General features: G+C 39.5%; 1 protein-coding gene across 1 annotated transcript; it reads right to left on the bottom strand.

Annotated features, from left to right (window-relative positions):
* Positions 1 to 7,982: 7,982 nt before the first annotated feature.
* Positions 7,983 to 12,322, bottom strand: LOC127535554 (zinc finger protein 239-like). Its single transcript, XM_051953893.1, is given in 3 exon segments — positions 7,983 to 8,450; positions 8,452 to 9,386; positions 12,052 to 12,322. Coding segments are annotated over 2 exon segments (771 nt in total). The 5' UTR covers positions 8,928 to 9,386; positions 12,052 to 12,322; the 3' UTR covers positions 7,983 to 8,155.
* Positions 12,323 to 21,775: the final 9,453 nt, after the last annotated feature.

A 21,775-nucleotide genomic window follows, 5' to 3' on the forward strand; every position in this document is an offset into this window, starting at 1 on the left:
TGTTTAAATATTAACTATCAGTTTACAGTACAGTTCCAACTGTACTAATATTTAAGTACATATTTTTATTGTGGCTGCACAGCGTTGTAGTGGTTAGCACTTTCGCCTGCAGCAAGAAGGTCCCGGTTCAAATCCCGGGGTGGGCCTGGGATCTTTCTGCATGGAGTTTGCATGTTCTCCCTGTGCATGCATGGGTTTTCTCTGGGCACTCCGGCTTCCTCCCACAGTCCAAAAATATGCTGAGGTTAATTGGTTACTCTAAATTGTCCGTAGGTGTGAATGTGAGTGTGATTGTTTTCTGTATATGTAGCCCTGTGACAGACTGGCGACCTGTCCAGGGTGTCCCCTGCCTTCACTCAAGTCAGCTGGGATAGGCTCCAGCACCCCCGCGACCCTAGTGAGGATAAAGAGGTGTATAGAGAATGGATGGATGGATATTTTTATTGTTGCATAGATAACTAAACAGTAGATTTCATTTGGCTGTGATGTGTTTTAATTATTTGGAGGGATACAGTCGTGTCAAAGTCATAAGAAATTATGACTTTGAAAAAGAAGTTTTGTACTTGTGGATGTTGATGAAGCAGCTTTGTAACAGTTAATATTCTAGTTTCAAGCATGTATTACTCAATATAAGCCATAAAATCTCAGTAACAAGCTGTAATATCTTACTCAGATAATTTAGGACCAAAACACTTAAAACAAGTAAAACACTCTTACATAAAATCTGCGTAGTGAGAAAAATTATCTTATCAGACAAAAAATAAGCAAATATCACCCTAATTTGAGATATTTAATCTTACTTACATTTCAGTTTTTGCAGTGTACAGAATTATTATATAGTCTACCTGATATTCGACCAGCGAAGTATTTAGATTAGACAAATCTAATAAATAGCATATGAAACACTTCTTGTTGTGCTGTCAAGAAGAGTTTCAGGAATCATAAGGGGAATTATTTAGCTTGAAAGGTTATGTATAAAATTGAGGTAGCTGGAATCTATACAAGTTAGGGACCAAGATGTGAACAACAAAACAATTGAGGCACTGAACTTATATTTATGCACATTTATTAAGCTAAACTAAACAATAACAACAACAATAACACACATTAAGACGAACAACGACAACACAAAATGAATAAGATGGTGAGATGTGAATGATGGGAAAAGGGAAGGAAGAGAACACAATATTTCAACGTAACACTGGCATTAATATTACAATTGAAATATGGAGTTCTGAGGGAAAAGGGACAAATAGACCACACCTGAAAGCAGCCGTCAATTTGATAGTAGGCTTATTTGTTAGCCTGTAAATTTTATCTTTGAAAAGAGAATTTGAGAAAGTTGCACCAAGTTCCAGTGACTGAAAGGTACTTGCGTGCCGTGATGATGATCGGTCGGCCTTGGTTGATGTGGGTCGGAACAACGGTGGACAGAGTGGAGCCTCAGAGTGATGGATAGCAAGGTCGACTTCAAAATTCAGGAGAACTCAGGAGAACTCAGAGTGGTGCTTTCAGGAGAACTCAAAAGAACTCACAAAATTCAGGAGGACTCAAAATGGTGGTTTCAGATGTGGTCTTTTAAAGGGGTGCCTTTGCATATCATTAACTCAGCAGGGGTCTGGTACATCCCCTGTCAGTGGGGCCTGATGTCCAGATGTCCCTCACAGAGTTACATTTTCAGGTAATTTCTGTAACTTTCAAAAATATTGAAATTTGGTGAACATGGTTTTTCTAGGAGCATTACTGATAGATAGCTGATTAAAATGACACCAAACATGCTCATATGTGATCGGCAGACATGTTAAAATTATGACATTGATACTAATCAGGAGGAATAAAATATTAAAAGTAAGGCAAGAGGTAGATTAATCACAAAGTCATTGAAAAGTTCCCTTGTTTGGTGAAATGGATGTACATAAAGGGAGTTTTGTAAAGAATTGGGAGATGATTGTCTTTGTTAGCTTTGAGGTGAGTCCAGAGTTCCTTTGTTTGTGAATGGAATGTCTTTGAAGTGTTTCTCCAGGTTTCTGAGCTTCCCCTCTTCTGTGATTCAGGAATCAGTCAGAATTTTATTGCCCTCAATTTGGTTCCTTTGAAGGCTTGGTGGTACTTGGGTGTTTTGAGCCAGTCTCTTGCTAAGACAGGTCCAATACACATCCTGGAGGTCTGTATTGGGGGGAATCCTTTAAAGTCAGCTCTCGGCCTCGCTTCCTGCTGACTTGGTTCTTCTCACATCCATGCCAGACATGTCCCACATCTGGCATGGTGTCCTGGTGTCCCTCTTGCTTCGCTGATCAAAAGGGGAGCCTCGTCTCCACTGTGGCTGTGAAGGTGTTAAATCTGTTCTTGTCATGTTCCACTGCTGATAATGGCTGGTCGATCCTACACCAGAGATGATGGTTGGAATGTAGATTGAGTGGTATGTTGAGAACTTTGCCTCCCGGCTCAACTCCCTCTTCATCATGATGGTCCAGTATAATGACCACAATACTACAAATGCAGCAAAAGTCCACCTGTCCATCTCACGCCCCACTCTCCATCACTGGAGGAGAAAATCTTGACCCAAAAAGGATTTTACTGTTGAAGCTTCACCCATCATCTTCTGAGAAAGTAGGAGGAAGAGTTTGGGTTTCCAATCAATGACCATAAGAAATAAAATGGTGAGTCTTGAAAGTGGTTTAAAAGCAATGCAACAGGAAATCTAAAAGAATTACTGAGTTTCATGTGTTTGTGTCTAAAGCTGTGAAATATCTTCAGGAGTGGTTTTGGTGTTGAGAACATCCAGTGACATGAGAGGAGGAACATGTTGAGGGAGGAGCAACTCTGTCAAAGAGCAGAACAGAAAAGGACTCCCACTGTCACATACATTCAGTCTGTAAACCAAACATAACAGATAGTGTGTGGAAGATGCTGTCACTGCATTACTGTGTCATGTTTCCTTTGTTGGTGATCACACTGAAAGGTAGGTTAAAGTAGGAAGAAGAAATGTCTTCAGATAATCTAAAAAGAAATCACTGGAACAGACCTTCAGTCTTTAATATGATCTTTTTGAACATTTATCTCTTCATTTAGGCGTCAGCTGTCAACAACTGACTGTAGTGAAGAATGAAGAGTCCAGTTTAGAAGGCAGCACTGTGACTCTGACCTACACATACTCCCAACAAGCTACTGGTGGTGATGAATTTTACTGGTACCAACACATCCAGGAAAACCTCCAGAGTTACTCATTTTTCACTTGGGATCACAGAATCAGACAAAAGCTAGAATGTCTGTTTCTGTGAGTGCTGATAAAAACCAAATCAGTATGAAGATCTCCTCTGCTGCAGTGACAGACTCTGCTGTGTACTACTGTGCTGTGAGGCCCACAGTGACAGGAAACAGTAAAACTCTGTACAAAAACCTTTGGAGCAAAGACAACAGAAAACTCCACAACATCCACTAGAGGGAGACACACTCTGTTAAAGTTCTGATTTGTGACTTGTTGAACTGATGACAAAGAGAACAGAGAAATGAATCAGTAAAGATCAGACATTTTAATTTATCTTGGTTCAAATGGAACATGAATCCTTTCAGGAAGGATTAATCTGATTTGTGTTGAATTATCAGTTTCTATATTCAGTATTCTGTTTAAACTTTGTGTGTGTGAACATTTGGGAAGACACAATAAGGCTCATGTGTTGTTAAGACAACATGGAAGCAACATCTACATTTGTAAATATAGTATCAATATATACAGACCTCTGCACACCAGATTGTTTCATCTTACAACTAATTTAGTTCATCATTTGTCCATGTTAACACAGCAAAGAACTCAAATGCTGGCTTGTATTTGTTGCCACACATGGAATTCTACTGATGTTAGAGACCTCAAGAAAAGATGCAAAGTTGACAACAGACCTCTAGTAGGACATATGGAGACATTTATAATTACACTCTAACATGAAGTTTCTGGAGCACCAATATTACTCTCCTTTGAATGTTTTGCACTTACTTCTATTGTCAAATGCCAATAATTAAAAATACGACCTCTGAAGAAGTAGAAAGAAATAATTTTGTCTGTGTCCTCACCAAGTTATATTTCTACAGAAACTAATCCCTTGAAGTTGTTCTAATTGGAAAAGAGACAAAATAAATCACTTTGATCAAAATCAGAGATGGAGACAAAGTTGCTTAATTCTTTCTGACTTGACACAAACTGATCCACATGTTGAAGCAGCTACTATCTACCATCAGATACATCATTTATTTGATCTCATCTGATGATATCTCTTGTTTCCAATAATCTGTCACCCATCCAAGATCCAACTACAGTGAAGATGGGAAAACAACACTGTAACAGATGACTTGTCTGTGGGTCCACTCAGCACAATAACCAAGGCAGTCTGGCGATACAGCCAGAGTTTTTATTCACCGCACCGTCACCAATGTAATTAAACAGTTTCTTCTTCAGCCCGGCGCTACACCAGACCTCATCCTGTCCACTGTCCTCCACCCGTACGTCTCCTCTCTCGTCCTCTCTGTCCGTGTGCCTTTTGTCCTCTGCTCCAGCCTGCTACTGCAGGGAGAATCAGGTGAGTCTGATCGATAACACCTGCGTCAATTAACCTGACGCTGCTTCCACACGCCCTCCTCTACACCTCTCTCTCCTGCAGCTGAGCTCTGCACGCCCACCGCCACAAACACAAACTTGACATTAAGTCCAATAGAGATGTTGTAACGGCTCTTTAAGACATTCTGTCAATGCAATGAACCCAATATGTGTTGAATTATCATCATTGTCATGCTTTAGTGTTCATTTTAAATCATGTGTTTGGACGTTTGATGAGGCAATTAAAAGCCATATGTTTTAAAATTTACACATGAAGACAACATGTTAACAGCGTGTAAGTTCAACATTTGATAGGAATATAAGTATGTCTAACTATAACAGTTTATGTGGTCCTACAAATTAATCCACATCACTTTGTTGACAAATCTAAACAGTAAAATATTTTCTATCGGATTATAATAGTTGGAACAGCAAATTTTACTGAACTGTCAAACCTCAATCACTGATTCAAAGGTGACAAAAGACTGTATTTAGAGGTTGAAAATAATTTTCAGGAGCCTAAATATCACTATTGTTCAATTGTTGTTTTCCACACTGATGGGTCAAAAAATGAACATGTCTCCTATGTTGAAGCTATTTGATCATTTGGGACATTTGATCTCTGAGTGGCTTTGATCCTCTTTTCTGTTCTGATGTGTTTTTCAGACAAGACAACTACTGGACCCTGGATGTCTGGAAGGTTCTGTCCTGGAACATCTTTACATTAACATATACATGAATCTACTTGGTGATGCTGTCAGGAAACATTTGTATGCAGACGACACACAGTTGTACATGTTACTCTCCTCCACTGATCTTAAGTCAGAGAGTGAATGAGGTCATCAGCAGAGACAAACACTCTGTTAGTCAGAGCTGTGAGAGGAAGGAGGAAAGGATGAAGGGAGGAGCTAAACTGGGACTCAAGTACAGAAAAGACACAAACTTTCAGAGTGGAGTTTGATCCAAGAACAGACAGATTGTCTTCATCTTCAAGATGCTGTCAGTGAACTTCAGTCTGTTTGTCACTTTGTTTGTGCTCACAATAAGAGGTAGGTGACAAATTTAACATGGACAGAGTTTCACTGAGAAAAACTAGGAGATCACGAAGTTCCATCTATTAACAGCTACTGACTGTTTGCCATTGATCACTGATCTTTATTGATTCATTTCTTTCTCTTCATGTTGTGTTCTTTTCCAGAGTGTAAAGGAGAAGACAAAGTGATGCAGCCATCAGGAGATGTCATTGCTGCTGAAGGAGACACAGTTACACTGGATTGTACTTTTGAGACCAGTTCCACAACACAACTTACTTTATTCTGGTACAAACAAGAAGTAAATAGCTTTCCAGAGTACATCTTAAAACGTGATACTTATGGAAGTGGAGAAAATGCTCCCGAGTTCCAGGAAGACAGATTTGATGCTGAACTCAACAAGCCATCAGTTTCTCTGAAGATCCAGAAGCTTCATCTGTCAGACTCTGCTGTGTACTACTGTGCTCTGAGGCCCACAGTGACAGGAAACAGTAAAACTCTGTACAAAAACCTTTGGAGCAAAGACAACAGAAAACTCCACAACATCCACTAGAGGGAGACACACTCTGTTAAAGCTCTGATTTGTGACTTGTTGGACTGATGACAAAGACAACAGAGAAATGAAGCAGCAAAGATCAGAGACAGAGCTGCTGTGGAAACACAAAACAATTTGATTGGCTGAGCTGACCTGAAAAAATGATGTCAAGAGGTAATGGCCCCGCCCACTGAACTTCAGCTCATCCACTCACATTATTTCTTCCTCATTGTGCTGCAGTGGAAGAACATTGTTCATCTGATGTGTGTCTGACTTTAATAACTCCAAAGACATGTTGCTTTACCTCTTTTTGTTTTCATCTCACTTCATAGGTGAGTTTATGAACACATGAATTTCTCTTTAACCTGCTGTGTTCATGTTCACAGTTGAAATCACTCAATATTCTGTCTTTGTCATCAAGTTCTGTACAATCTAGTTGTGATCTGAGCTCCAGTTGAGCTGTTTGTGTCCACAGAGTAACACTGTACAGGTGACATTTTCCACTGTCTTCTCCTCTCAGCCTCATGAACAATGTGAGTCTGATGGCTTCATTTTCTCTACTTTTTCCAGGACTAAAAGCTGAAGACACAATCTCTCCTGAACGAGATGTAGTCAGTGGAACAGAAGGAGAATCTGTCACACTCAGGTGTAACTATCAGACAGACAGTGGCTATGCTAGACTTTTCTGGTACAAACATCATTCTGACCTTCAGGCTCCTCAGTTTATACTCTGGAAAGACGGAAAAGGATACACAGATGAACATATTCCTGATAAGCGATATAGATCCCAAACAACAGCTACATCAACTACATTGACCATCAATCAGCTAACCCTGGCAGACACAGCTCTCTACTACTGTGCTCTGGAGACACAGTGATACAAAGTGTAGCAGAGGCTGTACAAAAACCTGAACACAGATATGAGACTCCTCTTCAAAGAGGAGGGAAGTGGTATTGAGAGCACAGCTTCATATCAGATGGATTGAGGTAAATTCCTGTTTTCTCACAGTCACTGTGGTTACAGCTGGTGTGGTGACGCTTCAGGATCCTGAACTTGATGACTTTGCAACTTCCACGCTGCTTGGATTTTTTTATACCTTAAATATTTTATAATTATTCATGTTCTGTTTCAGCCTCAAAGTTATTCAAAAGGTAAAAATGGAGTTAGATGTAGCTGAGCTGTCAAGAAAAGCCCGAGCACATTTTGATACACTGATTCCAGTCAAACATAACTGTACTGACGACATCACATCAAACTTTTCTTAAATTACTTTTTTTTAGCTACAGGCAAAAATGTAGGCAACATGAGCATGTTTGGATTTTAATAAATAGGTTCAGAACAATAACTCTGGAAAAGTTCATGGTACAAAATGTCTTTCTTCTTCAGACATCACTGGTTGAAATGACAGACGGAGACACAAGACAGTTTGATAATGAAGCAAATTGGTGTCATCAGGTTAAAACACTGGGATCCACAGACCTTCTGGGTAGAAAACATTTGACATTTTAACATGTAAAGTGTTAAAACTGGTGTTTATCCAAGATCTGGAATAAAGGCTTTCAACAAAACTGTCATCATTGTCAATGGGGACAAGAATGTATAATGTGAAAAAAAGAGAAAAACTAAAAACATTAGAAATAAAACAGAAATAACTGATTGCTGACTGTTTCATTTTGTTTATATTTCAAATCAGTTTTAATATTTACATTCCTTTTTTAAATTGACTTAATGTCACATTTTACTGGAATTCCAAAAACATTTAATTGACACTGAAATAATAAACTAATAAATAACGCTACAATAAAATGAGCAAATTATGCAAAATGATGAAAGATTTGAATTCACTTTATTGAAGAAAAATTCAGTTTCTTTGAATCAACACAATGTACTCATGTTTGTTGAAAATAAATTACTTTTGTTGATTGAACATAATTTTATAAGTTGCTGCTGAAACAACTAATCAGTGTCCAACCAATATTCATGATGGTTGTGGTTTTCAGCTAAAGGAGAGTTTCAGTGAGGAGCTGAGCTGTTCCTGAACCACAGAAAAGACATAAACTTCCAGATGCAACACAGTTTTGTTGTGTGACTTTTAAATGCTGGAAGGTCACTAAATTTATTTTTCCACAGGTGTTACAAATGTATGGTTTGTCACCTGTGTGGATTCTCATGTGGAGTAATAAATGATCCCCACGACTAAAACCGTTTCCACATATTTCACTAGAAAATGGCTTCTCTCCTTTGTGGATTGCTGCATGCCTTTTAAACACTGATGTGTCAGAAAACCCTTTTCCAGGTGTTACAAACAAAAGGTTTATCACCTGTGTGAACTGACATGTGCTTTCTCAGCCATAATATTCCATTATATCTTCTGCCACAGATGTTACAAGGGTAAGGTCTCTCTCCTGTGTGAGTTCTTATGTGGACTTTCAAATTACCACTTTGACTGAAACTTTTCCCACAGGTTGTACAAGAGTACAGCTTCTCACCTGTGTGAGTTGCTGAATGCTTTTTAAATGCTGAAACATCACTAAATCTCTTTCCACAGATGTTACAAGGGTAAGGTCTCTCACCTGTGTGAGTTCTCATGTGGACTTTCAATTTACAACTTTGACTGAACACTTTTCCACATGTTTCACAATGAAATGGCTTCTCACCTGTGTGAATTCTGTGATGTTCCTTCAATTTGGACTTACCTTTAAAGGTTTTTCCACAGATATCACATGGTACTGACTTTTTACCTGTATCAGCATCACAGTGACTCTCTGACATGAGAGAGCTGTCTACATTCTTACTGTGACTGCTGTTTCTGTCACGTCTCTCTGTTGACCTTAGCACTGCATTTCTAGTTAATTGTGGGTCTGCCTGCTTGATTCCTTCCTGATCTGGACTCTCAGCTACAGAGGAATTGGAAGAGAGGAGCTGGTCACTGTTTGTTCTGGTTCACTGTGGTCACTTTCCTCATAAGTAACAGTCACCATAAAGGTATCAGTCTCCTGCTTCACAACAAGCTGCTCTCCCTCCTGATTGGTGCAGAATTCCTCCTGTTCCTCTGTAATCATTGGAGGCTCCAGGTCCTCCTGGTCCAGGCTGGTGCAGAGTTCTTCCTGTTCATCTGTAATCAGTGGAAGCTCTTGGTTGTCATGATCCAGACTGGAGTTACTCTTCTGGTTACTGAGTTGCTGGCCAGACAAAACCTCATGCTCCTTACAACATGCTGCTGTGGGAGACCTGGAGGGACAAAAGACACAAGAAAAAAGTCAGTCATATATGTCTGCAGCTGAGCCGACACAAGTCTAGACTGTTACCAAAGTATGAAAATCAGACTGCATCTGTGAGTGGCACTGGCATTCTTCTCAGCAAACCTCGGAGTACAAAACATTTAACTAGCAGCTTCTCACTTTAAGTCATTGTTTATTATCACTGTTTTCAGTTGCAGTGACAAACAGCAGGTCAGATCCGCTGTTATTCATTTACCATATATCCATGACATATTAATGACTGAACAAAGTGAACCTTTGCTCTTTTCAGGTTTGTGTCTGTAATTTGGCAGAGAAACAGACAGAGAATCAACATCAATATCTGCCCTCAACAATGGTTATTTAAGAGGCAGAAGAAGCATCGCTCTGTAACATCACAGCACTATCAGAGTAGACCAAGTGTATCTGTAGTTCCAATGACTCCAACAGCATCTGCTCTAGTAAAATCATCTTGTCAGTTTTCAGCATTATAAATTTCAGTCAAAATTTACTTCAGATCTTACAAGCCCATTTCAAACAAAGTAAATGGAAGAAGTTTGGGATGACCACAACTCTTCTTAGACCTGGCCGTCCAGCCAAACTGAGCAATGGTGGGAGAAGAGCCTTGGTGAGAAGTAAAGAAGAACCCAAAGATCACTGTGGCTGAGCTCCAGAGATGCAGTCAGAAGATAGGAGAAAGTTCCACAAAGTCAACTATCACTGCAGCCCTCCACCAGTCGGGGCTTTATGGCAGAGTGGCCCGACGGAAGCCTCTCCTCAGTGCAAGACACATTAAAGCCCACATAGAGTTTGCCAAAAAACACATGAAGGACTCCCAGACTATGAGAAATAAGATTCTCTGGTCTGATGAGACCAAGATTGAACTTTTTGGTGTTAATTCTAAGCGGTATGTGTGGAGAAAAGCAGGCACTGCTCATCACCTGCCCAATACAATCCCTACAGTGAAACATGGTGGTGGGAGCATCATGTTGTGGGGGTGTTTTTCAGCTGCAGAGACAGGACGACTGGTTGCAATTGAAGGAAGGATGAATGCGGCCAAGTACAGAGATATCCTGGAGGAAAACCTCTTCCAGAGTGCTCAGGACCTCAGACTGGGTTGAAGGTTGACCTTTCAACAGGACAATGACCCTAAGCACACAGCTAAAATAACAAAGGAGTGGCTTCAGAACAACTCTGTGACCGTTCTTGACTGGCCCAGCCAGAGCCCTGACCTAAACCCAATTGAGTATCTCTGGAGAGACCTCAGAATGTCTGTCCACCAACGTTCACCATCCAACCTGACAGAACTGGAGAGGATCTGCGAGGAAGAATGGCAGAGGATCCCCAAATCCAGGTGTGAAAAACTTGTTGCGTCATTCCCAAGAAGACTCATGGCTGTACTAGCTGAAAAGGGTGCTTCTACTCAATACTGAGCACAGGGTCTGAATACTTCTGACCATGTGATATTTCAGTTTTTCTTTTTTAATACATTTGCAAAAATTTCTACATTTCTGTTTTTTTTCTGTGAAGATGGGGTGCTGAGTGTACATTAATGAGAAATAAAATGAACTTTTTTGATTTTGGCAAATGGCTGCAGTGACACAGAGAGTGAAAAATTTCAAGGAGTCTGAATACTTTCTGTACCCACTGTATTATAACGGGTCTCTGTTGAATAGTCTCACCTCCACAACATTTAGGCATTAGTTCATCACATCAGTCTTTACATGCAAAATGGTTGAACAAGTTGTCAGAATATGTCAAAGATATTTCAATACATTTCCAGTAGACTTTTTTCTAAATCTGTCCTGAATTGGTAAATTACTCTCAGGGGAATCTTGACTTTCTCTAACAAAGGGAAATGTGTGAAGGTTTCGAGTTTTCTGAAATAGCTCAAAGATGCAAGAGAAGATCTTCATGATGATGATGAGAATTTGTGGTCCAACAGACAGGAACATCAGGAGGTGTAAGAAGACTGAACTGTAATTCCTGCAGCACTGCATGTACAGTTTTTCTTAAGGAGACTGTCCTATGTTCACATTTCTACTTCTGTTTTGTTTTTTCTTTGTGCTATGCAGCGCTGTTTTCCTTTCTGTATCACGATGACGTGGTCTGTCAACAAATTACAGATAGTAAAAGCATAAATGTGAATCTAGTCCAATCAATCTCTCACATACACTAAGATGTAACTTACAATTTACAATAATTGTCATCAATAATTTATCCATAGTTTACATCAGAACATCCCTCCAGAGTACAGTGTTATAATGACAACATGACTCAGCAATCTGACTGTTTTATCCACACAGTGACACAAGGACTGATCATTCTGATGACACCGACATGTTCACTGACACAGATAAACTGAGGATTTTGAGCAAGAGACTTGCTTTTGCAGGTAATCTGTGGTCTTTTGCTATTTGTACGAATTGTTTTGAGAAATGCGTTTACTGTTTTGCAAATGTCGAGGATGATTGGAGAAATGTACCAAACTGACTGAGGAAACTGTAAAACGAGATTTTTTTCATGTTGTTTCTGTCTGAACAACAACTGCAGCTGTAATTTCTGTCTGTGCAGCTAAAACTAAATGTAGCTCAGAGCTCTGATCAGGATCCTACATGAGTCTCATTCATCACTTAGTTCATCACAGTTCTACAAACCTGCTGTGTGTTGTGTTATCTGTGGTTTCCAAATGTTATCCAGCAGTCTGCGCTGACGATCGATCTCCTCCTCGTACTGGACGATGGTTTTCTCAAACTCCGTGAATATTTCTTCAGCAGCAGTTAGTCGCTCGTTGATCAACTCTCTCAGATTCTGATCAAATATTCATCTGAGACACGATAGAACAACCCTCCTCCAGCTCAGTCCACACATCAGGAAAACTGACGCTGCTGGAGGCTTTTATTTGTTTACTTCCGCCTGGTATTACATCGTGCAGCTCCGGCAGGAAACACTGAGTTAACAGTTGTTTTGTTCCGTCTCGGATCGTTAATTCTGCATTCATCAAAACAGGCTAGAAAAACATCTGATCAAATTATGTACAGCAGCAACAGTATGGACATGACTATACAGATACAGACAGATAAAAACAAGTACATGCATGTAGTAAAACTAATACATAAAACATTTTATGTGTCAGCTGTCATTGTGTTGCATTTCATTTAGGTTTTAATAAATGAAACACATCGATTGTAATAGAAATATGCTGTGGAGAAGGAACCATTAGATTTATTTGAGATTTCATGTATGCTTTTGTACGATAATCATCTGAACAGTTAAATCATAAAATGTGGATGAAACTGTAGGATCTTATTCTTAATATTTTAAGGTGTCAGATAAATTTACAAGTTATGTTGTATTTCTCTACTGGTGAGCACAACAGATGATTTAAATGTGCTGCATAAATAATGATGACTTTACTTTAGCAACAGAAACTGCATTTCAACTCTTTATTTTTGTTTTGTTTTTTGTAAGTGTGTATCAGCTGATATCAATAAATCACTCTGGACACGTGTATTGAAGACACGAGTCATCTTTTAAGTCCTGTTATCAAATAATCACTAGAAGAACCTCCATCCTCACAGTCTGTACATGAAATAAAACTCTCTGCTGATTGTTCTCCTTTAATCAATCGTCTTTATTGATCAGTGTCTTTCTCTGCATGTTCTGTTCTTCTTCAGAATGTAAAGGAGCTGAAAAAGTGATACAGCCAATAGCAGATGTAATGGCTGCTGAGGAGACACAGTGACACTGAATTGTAGTTTTGAAACCAGCAACCTGTACCCCTATTTGTTCTGATACAAAGAAGAAGTGAATGATGACCCAAAGTACATGATGAGGAGTTACTCTGAGAATGTGGAAACAGCTCCAGAGTGATAGATAGATAGATAGATAGATAGATAGATAGATAGATAGATAGATAGATAGATAGATAGATGTTGGATCACCATGGAGCAGAACTTCAGAGGAAGGTTTAAACCATCTTGAATTTTCCCAAGCAGATGAAGAAATTATCGATCTATCTATCGATCTATCGATCTATCTATCGATAAACTTCAACAAGATCTTACATCTTCCTCTGAACAGTGCTACGAAATGATGATTTGCCAAAATAAAGTGAAAGTAAAACAGAAATTCCATCAGAAATACTGTAAGTTTGGGTTCATGTGTTTGTGTCTAAAGCTGTAAAATATCTTCAGGAGTGGTTTTGGTGTTGAGAACATCCAGTGACATGAGAGGAGGAACATGTTGAGGGAGGAGCAACTCTGTCAAAGAGCAGAACAGAAAAGGACTCCCACTGTCACATACATTCAGTCTGTAAACCAAACATAACAGATAGTGTGTGGAAGATGCTGTCACTGCATTACTGTGTCATGTTTCCTTTGTTTGTGATCACACTGAAAGGTAGGTTAAAGCAGGAAGAAGAAAAGTCTGGAAAGGATTTGATTGTTGGAAGTCAATGGACAAAGCGTTCACACTTTAATATGGTCTTTAACAACATTTTTCTCTTCATTTAGGTGTCAACTGTCAACAACTGACTGCAGTGAAGGATGAAGAGTCCAGTTTAGAAGGCAGCTCTGTGACTCTGACCGACACATACTCCCAACAAGCTGCTGGTGGTGATCTTTTTCTCTGGTATCGACAACATCCAGGAAAACCTCCAGAGTTTCTCACTTATCACTATGGAACAAAAAATGGAACAAAAGCTGGACTGTCTGTTACTGTGAGTGATGATAAAAACCAAATCATTCTGAAGATTTCCTCTGCAGCAGTGACAGACTCTGCTGTGTACTACTGTGCTGTGAGGCCCACAGTGACAGGAAACAGTAAAACTCTGTACAAAAACCTTTGGAGCAAAGACAACAGAAACCTGGTTTTGACTTGGTTCATGTCACCTCTCATAGCTCTCTATGTTTCTGACAAGAACACATGAAATACATTATTAAAGTGCAAAACAATCAATTTCTGTTTTCTTTTACCTCAAGTTAAGACTTTAACATTTCACTGATATAAATCTTCTGATAGCTGGACCTTTTCACTTTCCAATGTGAAGCCATTTGAGATGCAAACTGAGTCTGAAAAGTGAGATAAAAACAAAGTTTAATATTACAACTTCATACTGTGTTGGAGCACTGTTTGTGAATCAGCATTTGTTTAAAAGAAAAAAAAAATCTTCACTCTCAATCAAATGTCATCTCAGTTACAAACAAAACTTAACATTAATGTGTGAATTACAGGAGAACACTTTGGAAGAAATTATTAGCAGCATTTAGGTGTTTATATTTTGTCACACAATATGATCAGAATGAACTGCTGTTGGATAGTTTCTGTATAAACTGAGATGTTTCTATAAATGAGAGACAATCACACAACAAATCCTCTGACAACCAAACTAACTGCTGAGAGACATCAACCACTGAACATGTGTGAAATAAAGAGAATCCAGTCTGTAAATTTAAATATGTGGAAAACAAGCAGGACTCAGGAAATCATTTAGAAAACACAATCATTGATTGATGACTGATTGATGATCAATAAATATGTGAGAGAGTGAATGAGATCATCATCAGAGACAAACACTCTGTTAGTCAGAGCTGTGAGAGGAAGGAGGAAAGGATGAAGGGAGGAGCTAAACTGGGACTCAAGTACAGAAAAGACACAAACTTTCACAGTGGAGTTTGATCCAAGAACAGACAGATTGTCTTCATCTTCAAGATGCTGTCAGTGAACTTCAGTCTGTTTGTCACTTTGTTTGTGCTCACAATAAGAGGTAGGTGACATATTTAATATGAACTGAGTTTCACTGAGAAAAACTAGCAGATCACAAAGTTTTATCTGCTCTACATGGAATGAAACTGTTTATAGTGGATTGTTCTCCTTTAATCAATCATCTTTATTTATCCATCTCTTCCTCTGCATGTTGTGTTCTTCTCCAGAGTGTAAAGGAGAAGACAAAGTGATGCAGCCATCAGGAGATGTCACTGCTGCTGAAGGAGACACAGTTACACTGGACTGTAGTTTTGAGAGCAGTGCTGTAAAAGCACAACTTAATTTTTTCTGGTACAAACAAGAATTGAATGGATTTCCAAAATACTTTTTAAGACGTGGTGCTTATGGAGATGATATTAACCCAGAGTTGGAGAAAGACAGATTTGATGCTACAGTCGACAACAACAAAGTTCCTCTGAAGATCCAGAAGCTTCATCTGTCAGACTCTGCTGTGTACTACTGTGCTCTGAGGCCCACAGTGACAGGAAACAGTAAAACTCTGTACAAAAACCTTTGGAGCAAAGACAACAGAAAACTCCACAACATCCACTAGAGGGAGACACACTCTGTTCCACTTCTATGATCAGATTCTTTACCATCATCTCCATCTTTATCTTCTCTGTGAGCTCCAGTCAGACATGGAGCAGGTCTCTGTGAATTTCCTCCCCAGAGGTTTCTACTACAGAATGTCTCCACATCAGGACCAAACATAAAAGCACATTCATGCAATTTCTGCATCACCTTAATGCATGTTGTGTTCCAATGGCAACATGATGAATACAGAGTGACCTACTGCAACTACCCTACTTCTATTTAGTAGGATTACTTACAAACAGTTCAACAGGTTTGCAAATATAACCTGTTTCCTCAGCTGAGAATCTGCAGGCAATGATTTGTTCAAAGGGAGCTGATTTACATTTAAAGCTCTGAACATGACCTCATCCAGACCAGGTTAGTGATGCAGCATAAGTTACCATGGTGATCCAGTAAGCTTAAAAGAGAACCACCTTTGTGACATGCAAAGCTCTGACTTTAGGCTCAATGTATCTGTTATGACCCGACTGTCTAGAGCAGCCGGTTGGCAACAATGAAAAATAAATCCAACGCTGAGTTATGGAGGGAATGGCTGCAGTTTATTTTAGCAAAAGTAGATTCACAAAAAAAAAAAAGAAATACAGCAAAACAATGTGAAAGTTAAATGGAGACAGCTCCTACTGAAAAGAAAAGAACACAACGTAACCTAATTGAATTGAATTGAAAAACCCACAAGTTGATGTTAACCTACTGAAACGAAATAACAGATAATTAATGTAAAATAAACTCCTAACCAAAAATACAGGGCAGTAGTACTCCTACCTAACAATGAGTTCTGTATATATCAGGCGATACCAAAGATCTGCTCACACACACAAAAAGCTCAACAATCAACATTCATTCATCACTATCCAGACAGCTCATCTTCCTCTTCATCATGATGGTCCAGTACAATGACACAATACTACAAATGCAGCACCAGGCCGCCTGTCCATCTCACACCTCATTTTCCCATCACTGGAGGAGCAAATCTTGACCCAAAAATGATTTTACTGTTGAAGCTTCTCCCATCAACTTCTGAGAAAGTAGGAGGAAGAGTTTGGCTTTCCAATCAATGACCAGAAGAAATAAAATGGTGAATCTTGAAAGTGATTTAAAAGCAATGCAACAGGAAATCTAACATAATTACAGAGTTTGATGTGTTTGTGTCTCAAGCTGTAAAATATATTGAAGTGTGGTTTTGGTGTTGAGAACATCCAGTGATATGAGAGGAGGAACATGTTGAGGGAGGAGCAACTCTGTCAAAGAGCAGAACAGAAAAGGACTCCCACTGTCACATACATTCAGTCTGTAAACCAAACATAACAGATAGTGTGTGGAAGATGCTGTCACTGCATTACTGTGTCATGTTTCCTTTGTTTGTGATCACACTGAAAGGTAGGTTAAAGCAGGAAGAAGAAATGTCTGGAAAGGATCTGTTTGCTGGAACTCAGTTGAAAAAGTGTTCACAATTCAATATGGTCTTTAACATGTTTCTCTTCCTTCAGGTGTCAACTGTCAACAACTGAGTGCAGTGAAGGATGAAGAGTCCAGTTTAGAAGGCAGCACTGTGACTCTGACCTACAAATATTCTAAAACCATAGATGCTAATGACTATTTCTTCTGGTATCGCCAGCATCCAGGAAAACCTCCAGAGTTTCTCATCCTTAGCTATGGAACACAACCTACAACATCAGCAAGAATGTCTGTTTCTGTGAATGATGATAAAAACCAAATCAGTATGAAGATCTCCTCTGCTGCAGTGACAGACTCTGCTGTGTACTACTGTGCTGTGAAGCCCACAGTGACAGGAAACAGTAAAACTCTGTACAAAAACCTTTGGAGCAAAGACAACAGAAAACTCCACAACATCCACTAGAGGGAGACACACTCTGTTACACTTCTATGATCTGATTCTTCACCATCATCTCCGTCTTTATCTTCTCTGTGAGCTCCAGTCAGACATAGTGGGTCTCTGTGAATTTCCTCCTCTGAGGTTTCAGTCATTGTTTTGACATACAGTGCCTTGTGAAAGTATTCGGCCCCCTTGAACTTTTCAACCTTTCGCCACATTTCAGGCTTCAAACATAAAGATATAAAATTTAAATTTTTTGTCAAGAATCAACAACAATTGGGACACAATCGTGAAGTGGAACGAAATTTCTTGGATATTTTATACTTTTTTAACAAATAAAAACTGAAAAGTGGGGTGTGCAATATTATTCGGCCCCTTTGCTTTCAGTGCAGCAAACTCACTCCAGAAGTTCAGTGAGGATCTCTGAATGATCCAATGTTGTCCTAAATGACTGATGATGATAAATAGAATCCACCTGTGTGTAATCAAGTCTCCGTATAAATGCACCTGCTCTGTGATAGTCTCAGCGTTCTGTTTAAAGTGCAGAGAGCATCATGAAGACCAAGGAACACAACGGGCAGGTCCCAGATACTGTTGTGGAGAAGTTTAAAGCCGGATTTGGATACAAAAAGATTTCCCAAGCTTTAAACATCTCAAGGAGCACTGTGCAAGCAATCATATTGAAATGGAAGGAGTATCAGACCACTGCAAATCTACCAAGACCCGGCCGTCCCTCTAAACTTTCACCTCGAACAAGGAGAAGACTGATCAGAGATGCAGCCAAGAGGCCCATGATCACTCTGGATGAACTGCAGAGATCTACAGCTGAGGTGGGAGAGTCTGTCCATAGGACAACAATCAGTTGTACACTGCACAAATTTGGCCTGTATGGAAAAGTGGCAAGAAGAAAGCCATTTCTCAAAGATATCCATAAAAAGTCTTGTTTGAAGTTTGCCACAAGCCACCTGGGAGACACACCAAACATGTGGAAGAAGGTGCTCTGGTCAGATGAAACCAAAATCAAACTTTTTGGCCACAATGCAAAACGATATGTTTGGTGTAAAAGCAACACAGCTCATCACCCTGAACACACCATCCCCACTGTCAAACATGGTGGTGGCAGCCTCATGGTTTGGGCCTGCTTTTCTTCAGCAGGGACAGGGAAGATGGTTAAAATTGATGGGAAGATGAATGGAGCCAAATACAGGACCATTCTGGAAGAAAACCTGTTGGAGTCTGCAAAAGACCTGAGACTGGGACGGAGATTTATCTTCCAACAGGACAATGATCCAAAACATAAAGCCAAATCTACAATGGAATGGTTCACAAATAAACGTTTCCAGGTGTTAGAATGGCCAAGTCAAAGTCCAGACCTGAATCCAATGGAGAATCTGTGGTCAGAGCTGAAGACTGCTGTTCACAAACGCTCTCCATCCAACCTCACTGAGCTCCAGCTGTTTTGCAAGGAAGAATGGGCAAGAATTTCAGTCTCTCGATGTGCAAAACTGATAGAGACATAAACCAAGCGACTTGCAGCTGTAATTGCAGCAAAAGGTGGCGCTACAAAGTATTAATGCAAGGGGGCCGAATAATATCACGCCCTACTATTCAGGTTTTTATTTATTAAAGTATAAAATATCCAATAAATTTCGTTCCACTTCACGATTGTGTCCCACTTGTTGTTGATTCTTGACAAAAAATTAAAATTTTATATCTTTGTTTGAAGCCTGAAATGTGGTGAAAGGTTGAAAAGTTCAAGGGGGCCGAATACTTTCACAAGGCACTGTGTTACAGCTTCAAACTGTATTGGAGGACTGCTTGTGAATCAATATTTGTTTAAAAGAAAATATCTTTATGTTCATGAGGATATCATCTCATTTACAAATAAAAATGAAAAATTTTGAATAAATTACAAGAGAACATCATGAACAGTGTTTTGAGCAGCATTTAGGTTTTTGTATTTTGTCACACAATATGAAAAGAATGAACTGCTGTTGGATAGTTTCTGTATAAACTGAGATGTTTCTGTAAATGAGAGACAATCACACAACAAATCCTCTGACAACCAACTAACTGCTGAGAGACATCAACCACTGAACATGTGTGAAATAAAGAGAATCCATCCATTCTCTATACACCGCTTTATCCTCACTAGGGTCACGGGGGGTGCTGGAGTCTATCCCAGCTGACTCGAGTGAAGGCAGGGGACACCCTGGACAGGTCGCCAGTCTGTCACAGGGCTACATATACAGACAAACAATCACACTCACATTCACACCTACGAGCAATTTAGAATGAACAATTAACCTCAGCATATTTTTGGACTGTGGGAGGAAGCCGGAGTACCCAGAGAAAACCCACGCATGCACAGAGAGAACATGCAAACTCCATGCAGAAAGATCCCAGGCCCAGGCCGGGATTTGAACCGGGGATCTTCTTGCGGCAAGGCGAAAGTGCTAACCACTACTGTACTGTGCAGCCCGAAAAGAGTCTAGTCTGCAAATTTAAATAGATGGAAAACAAGCAGGACTCATGAAATCATTTAGAAAACACAATCATTGATTGATGACTGACTGATGATCAATAAATATGTGAGAGAGTGAATGAGATCATCATCAGAGACAAACACTCTGTTAGTCAGAGCTGTGAGAGGAAGGAGGAAAGGATGAAGGGAGGAGCTAAACTGGGACTCAAGTACAGAAAAGACACAAACTTTCACAGTGGAGTTTGATCCAAGAACAGACAGATTGTCTTCATCTTCAAGATGCTGTCAGTGAACTTCAGTCTGTTTGTCACTTTGTTTGTGCTCACAATAAGAGGTAGGTGACATATTTAACATGAGCAGAGTTTCATTGAGAAAAACTAGTAGATCACAAAGTTCTATCTGTTCTATGTGGAACAAAAGTCTTTAGAGCTGCTGATTGATCTCATTTAATCAATCATCTTTATTGATTCATTTCTTCCTCTGCATATTGTGTTTTTCTCCAGAGTGTAAAGGAGAAGACAAAGTGATGCAGCCATCAGGAGATGTCATTGCTGCTGAAGGAGACACAGTTACACTGGATTGTACTTTTGAGACCAGCTATGGTAGTCCTACATTGTTCTGGTACAAACAAGAAGTGAATAGTTCTCCAAGTTACATGCTGAAAACTTACTCAAATACTGTGGACAATGCTCCAGAGTTCCAGAAAGACAGATTTCATACTGGAATCCAGGAGAAGTCAGTTCCTCTGAAGATCCAGAAGCTTCATCTGTCAGACTCTGCTGTGTACTACTGTGCTCTGCAGCCCACAGTGACAGGAAACAGCAAAACTCTGTACAAAAACCTTTGGAGCAAAGACAACAGAAAACTCCACAACATCCACTAGAGGGAGACACACTCTGTTACACTTCTATGGTTTTTAGGATTCAGTTTAGATTTTTCTGTACAGCTCAGAATAAAGTCAATAATGTCTTCTTGTGTGGTTGCTGCTTCATTTAACTCTATGATTTTTGGGAAATCGATTTTAAACTGAAATTTGATCATTTTCCAGCTTGATCATCAGTTTATATGTAATCAGATGACACAATAGTTTCACTCACTTTTTTTTTAAACTGGAGGTTTTAATAAATTTAATTCTTACTCATAATAATAACGGGACTGACATTTACATTACTGCAAACAGAAATAATTCCTTTAGTTTGGCCCACAGATAGTCAGAGACTACTTCCAGTCCTGGATTCAGTGTTTTGTTGCATGTTTTTAAGAGTTCGTTTGGATTTATAACACCAATGGAAATAATTCTGTCCTTATTTATTTTTTGATAACAGGAGTGTTATTCATGTAGCCATTTGTACAACCAAGATTCAAATAGAGTAGAAAAAATCAACATAATGTGTACCAAGACGAGCCCCCACTAGGGGGCAGAACCACCCCCATGCATGATACTCTGTATCAATTTTGGTCATTCTATGTATCTCCCTTCCTACTTGATCTGCTGACCTGTAACTCCACAACTGACCAGGGGACCTTAGAGCGATCTTCAGTGCCAAGTTTGATTATCCTGACTTCAGCGGTTGCAAAGATATCTGACCAGACATACATACATACATCCATACTTACCCAGCCAGCTACCGAAGTGAACGCAATAACCCCGCCGACGTACAGGTCGGGCGTGATTAAATAGGAAGGATTCCATTTCCACAGT

The sequence above is a fragment of the Acanthochromis polyacanthus genome, chromosome 9 (assembly GCF_021347895.1).
Source record: "Acanthochromis polyacanthus isolate Apoly-LR-REF ecotype Palm Island chromosome 9, KAUST_Apoly_ChrSc, whole genome shotgun sequence".
Lineage (NCBI taxonomy): Eukaryota > Metazoa > Chordata > Actinopteri > Pomacentridae > Acanthochromis > Acanthochromis polyacanthus.